The sequence below is a fragment of the Papilio polytes genome, unplaced genomic scaffold (genome assembly GCF_000836215.1).
Source record: "Papilio polytes unplaced genomic scaffold, Ppol_1.0 DF821289.1, whole genome shotgun sequence".
NCBI classification, from domain to species: Eukaryota; Metazoa; Arthropoda; class Insecta; order Lepidoptera; family Papilionidae; genus Papilio; species Papilio polytes.
Window position 1 is genome coordinate 2,309,230 of NW_013527915.1, and position 5,405 is coordinate 2,314,634.

The window sequence follows — 5,405 nt, forward strand, 5'->3', positions numbered from 1 at the left end:
GAAAGAATTAAATAAGTTTAATTGTTACTAGTGGTAAAAAGAAATCGGGACAACACTAGAACATCAGCATACACCTCTCTTCTCTATGACATCTGTCAATGTCATTACGAAATTTTGAGAATCTCGCGCCATTCTGGTGAGATCATTAGATTAACGTTGTTACAAGTATATTAATGATAATTACTAGTAAATTCTTAATTTCGCGTGGTTATTTTTATGTAAGTTGTAATATAAAATATGCTAAGCACAAGAATTTCAAATAACTTGTAAAACAAGTCATTAAAAAATCAATAAGTTGACAACTGCAGAAATATCATTTCAAAATCGAATTTTAATTAATTCCTTTTATCGTATTTTAAAGAAATATCACAGTTGTAGGTGAACAGTTATATTTAAGGCAATTATTTTTTTTACATTACCTTTGTCCTGTAGAGCGGATTGGAGAAGTCCCAGCCCGGCGCCACGAAAAGATATCCGCATTTTGATATCTTTCGACTGGCCTGCAACAACACAATACAAATTAACATCGATAAACAAAGATATATCTCAATAAATTACTATATCTGAACAGATTAATAACGTCAATATACAAATTGTATTTCATTCATACATTCAGTCAAATTGATGTTAAATCAAACTTTATGAATAAAGTACTCAGTTTTTGAATAATCTATCGCACAACTGTTTTGTGGCCCTTTGATTCTCAGCTTATGGAGATGAGAACACTACGCGATTTTTAGTTGTGCAACTAAACAATTAGTGGCTGCGAAACAATCGACAATATCACACCAGTAGTGCGATAGTACAGTCAAAGGTTGCGTTGCGTTTAAGAAACGACAAGGCGATTATGAAAGAATTGTATAACGAAAATAATAAAGTGTCCAAGTAACAGTTGTATCGATGTGTCACCGAGGGCCGTCGACCTGCATTACATCACAAGTACAGTCCCACAGACAAGTTTCGCAGAACAGATCTCGATTCGCGACCACATCGACGTCTACACTTATTAAGTCGACCGGGGGAATGATACGCAACCGGATTGTATGAAAGTGTCAGTTCAATAGGAGACAGTAATGCAAGAAATGTTAATAAAAACAAGATATGACGACTTCTGATGCAAGACTTACAAGTACCAGATAAACCTTTAGGTTAATGGCAATAGAATGAATGAAACAACGCTTGAAAGAGAAGTTTCAGATTTATTTCAACACGATTAAAGATGTCTTAAAAAATCCAAGATTTAAGAAAAGATAAATCAATTGTTATTTATATTGTGACAGATATTCCAAAATTAACAATCAAAAAAAATATTGGAGACTCAAAGAAACACAACTAGAGTCCAGGAGATGCGCATACACTCAATATAAAGCACAGAAATCCTTAAACAATTATGGTAACCATAATTCAGTCAAATGCAATAAATTAAAAAAAATGTTAGTGTAACCTGTAACGCTAAACTTGACCACAGCGTCAGCGGGCACAGGACAACGACACATCTGTCCGTCTGTCGCTGGCTAATGCGAATATAAGAGGTCTATTGCCCTCGCACCGCTCACCGTTTTAATGAGGATCGCCGCTTGGGAAACAGGGCATTCAATGGCCACAATGCAACACTCAACACGACTCGACAATGTGTTTCAGAAGCAAAAGCTCTACAAAAATTAGCATTCAGATTTTTTGATCCAGAATTAATTTCGGGAAAATCTTCGTGGTAACATGAAAGATTCTAGTGCATTATTAATAATTACATTCACATTTTCGTCTTTAAATAAAGCAGAAAACTTTAATACAAACAGTCTATCCAAGTTTAGCTGAGCTGGCGTCTTTCTTTCATACTTTTTTTATGAATTTGTGGTTTGTGTATTTCCTTGTGATTTCACCAAACAACGCTGACCGCTCAGAGAAGTTTAACATGTATCTATGGTAATAAATCGCGTTTATAGGTCAATTGTACACAACAGCAACAGAGATTTAAACATCAGACCATTAGCGTGTGCGGTTGGACACTTCCGACGTTAATTCCTGCGAGATAGTAGGGCTGTAGCAAATCGGCGACTCCGAAGGCGCGGTAGCTTTCCCCCATATCAACAAACGGAGACACAGCAATATCTGTGTCAGGGTTCTGCGGAACCGGTCGCGATGGCGGGACCGTTAGCGGCCGTATCGAATTCGTACCGAACTTGCGCCTACCGCGCCCGCGCCGCATTGTCGCCGCAGATGACTATCGTCTACCAGCCCTTGTTTACCTCACCGTTGTTAGAATCTACATTAAAATCTACAAACCGGAGAGAATCTTAGATTACCATTGTTCGTTTCATTATACAGAAACATCTATGATTCTCCTTTTACAATTACGCTAATGACGGGTCTTTAACATCTTACATAAATGCTATAATATCTTATTAAGTTACCAGTACTTTAAGTTGTCAAATGATATAATAATACCAGGGATAACTGTCAGCGTAATCTGAAAGTAATAAAATTATACGAAATGTGGGAAAGTTTCTACATTGTTGGTAATGTGTGAACGTATTGCTTGTAACTGAATGGCGGTGCTCGAGACAAGAGATAAATACATATAAAGAAAAGGTAATTCAATTGAGAGTATTATCTCAAAGGGTAGTTGCAAAATACAGAGAATAAAGTAATGTCAATTATTTCAATAAAGCAACTTCGTCCGAGATATGTAATTTCATAATATCAACCGATTGTAAGGTTACGGAGTCAAAATGATAATAAGCATAGACAGTGGCTACGTGTCTTAAAATATGGTTTAATACGCTATACAAAACGGTTGTACATAAATTTGTCGCGACAGACGTAAAAGTACTCGCTTGTGGAATCAGTGCTTGCCTTATTTATTATCCACCCCCCCCAACAGTCTTAAGTTACAGGCGATTTGTAACTTAGTGTAATGGTCTAAATTATGATATTTGCGTCACAGATGTAAGGTGCTAGTTACAATAGTTCTTTTTAGTATAAAATGGAGCTTTCAAAGTCATATCTTTAAACCTTAAATTTCACGCATTTTTATTATTAAACTAGCTGTTCCCGTGCGACTTCATCCGCATAAAATTGTGAAAATTTTGTTTTATTGTTTACTTGTGTCAAATTATCAATTGCAAATGTCAAAATGACATGCCGATGGCAATCTTGTGTCCTTGATGTTGGCAGCAACTTATGGTCTCTTTCCCACATTAGAGTTTTTATCCAAAATATTTACACCCTAAGTTTAATGGCGTGAAAATATATAACCTAAAGCGTGACGTAAGTGTAGGGCTTTTTATTTAAAAAATAAATATTCAAAAATATGCTGTAATTGCTGACATCTTAGGCAACAAAGAAGTGTGTTTACTCTTTATTATAATAGTATATATAGTATAGATATTGTTTGATTTTATAAGTTTACATTTATGTTAGTTAAGTATGTAACTTAAACCAACAGCCTTGCCGATAAAGCCCAGGTCTATGTTATAATTTACAAGTAAGACCGGCGTTAAGTCTCGCATTACTGTGACGTACCGCTTAATCAATTCAAAATTTCGATATTTATGCCCGCGTTATTGGCCTCCGTGGGAGTGAAGGCGCAGGAAGCGTGGAGGTCAACGTAGATTGGTCGTCTATTGGCTAAGATTGCATGATTTATGCGATATAGCAATTATGCACATCCTGTTTGCATTTAATTTATAATGTTTTAAACTAATCTAACATAACACATTAATGTAAGTTAAGTTACGATTAAGTATCTTACTTAGTAAACAGTTATAACTTAAAGGTTCGAGAAATTTAAATTATCAGCGATAACTTTTGGTAGAGTCGTGATCTCTGAACTGACTTGTTTATCGCTTCGCTTAACTTTCTTAGATAAATTTAGAAATTAAATGATTTAATGTAAACAGAAATAAGACAGTGGTGATAAGGTAGACGAGTGATGGATGGAGGCAGTAAACGGTGTTGCAACTAAAAAACGATTAAACTCATGTATAGAGTTTCAAACAGTTATAGAGCGGTCATTCGTCAAGTCACCAAAAAACCTTTTAGACTCTTAATGAAAAATATGAAATGTCTCAAGTTTTTAACAATTTCCTTTATTCATTTCAGGAGTTCCGGAGGTCTTTCGTGGCGGAGTGTGGGTGTTGCGAGAGGTACGGGAGCGTGGGAAGTGGGCGCTTGCACTTTCGTTCCATCGGTCGCCGCCTGCTAACTAGCTGATATTCAGTAATCATGCTGCAGTAATGATCCTAACAAGTGAGGAGAAAGTCTGAAATACACCTTTATTATGGGTACATATGTTTCAATGTAAACGCTGTTTCCCAAAATCATTCTAATTGACAATGACATAAGTGTCATATTGGTATGTTTAAATAAACATTAAGATACTCTGAATAAGAAAGTGTTTTTTTGTTCTTTTATAACTGAATAATCGTAAATTCCGAAGATACATAATTATAAAATATCCATATTATGTATGGTGATAAAATTTCTTAAAATAAACCATAACGACCAAATTATCCGGTTCTTCCCGAGATTACGACTTATCTGATATCGTGTCATTTAAAAAATACTTTCCGTGAAAAGTAAAAACTGTATCGAATCGATAAAAACGGTCTAAGGCCCGTCATACACGGATTACTTCGAGCAATCTGTATCGACAGCGATAGGCCCTGTATACAAATGCTAAAATTTCGCGGTTTATGCGCCGGCTGTTCAACGTTCTGCTCGTGTATGGCAGCCGTAAATACCACCAAGAATAATGGAAAAATCAACAAGCGTCACTTTCTAAACGTAGCGACGACAATGCGATATGAAAGCGGCAAAAACATAACAACAGATCGAAGATATTGATGGAATCACGACATAGACGTAACTATATGGATATATAATGAGAACGCTCGTTTACACGACTCGTGTGAATGTTTTGCTTTACTTGAAATGATTTCCTATTTCGTTCCTAATACTTTTCTAATGATAACGTATATCTGAGCTTTTCGATGTTTTATTGTAAACTAGCTGTAGCTCGCGACTTCGCCCACGTGTAAAAAGATAATCTTTTACTCGCTGATAAATTAGCTCTCTAATGGTAAAAGAATTTTGGCACAGTAGTTTTTGAGTTATTTCAATAGATACAAAAATACTCCTTCCACTTTATAATATTAGTAAAGGTTACAAACGTAGAGGATTTTAAATAGAATATAAGACTTTGAGAAACACCTTAAAAATTTCGTAAAATTACTAGCTTTCACCCGCGACTCCGTCCGCGAATTAAAAAAAAATCGAAATTAGCCTATGTCTTTTTCAAGATTATCCTCTACATCTGTATCAAATTTCATCGAAATCTGTTTAGCCGTTTAGGAAAGAAATTGTAACAAACATTCATCCATCCATTTATAATATTAGTATGAAGT

At 35.4% G+C, this 5,405-nt stretch overlaps 1 protein-coding gene across 1 annotated transcript in view; it reads right to left on the reverse strand.

Annotated features, from left to right (window-relative positions):
- LOC106109087 (protein outspread-like) overlaps window positions 1-5,405 on the reverse strand; it is a gene marked incomplete at its 3' end in the record, with an annotated part of 201,993 nt that overhangs the window by 110,578 nt on the left and 86,010 nt on the right. The window contains exon 2 of the mRNA XM_013290490.1: window positions 420-500. Within this exon, the coding sequence (XP_013145944.1) occupies window positions 420-500 (81 nt within the window). The remainder of the gene's footprint in view (window positions 1-419; window positions 501-5,405) is intronic.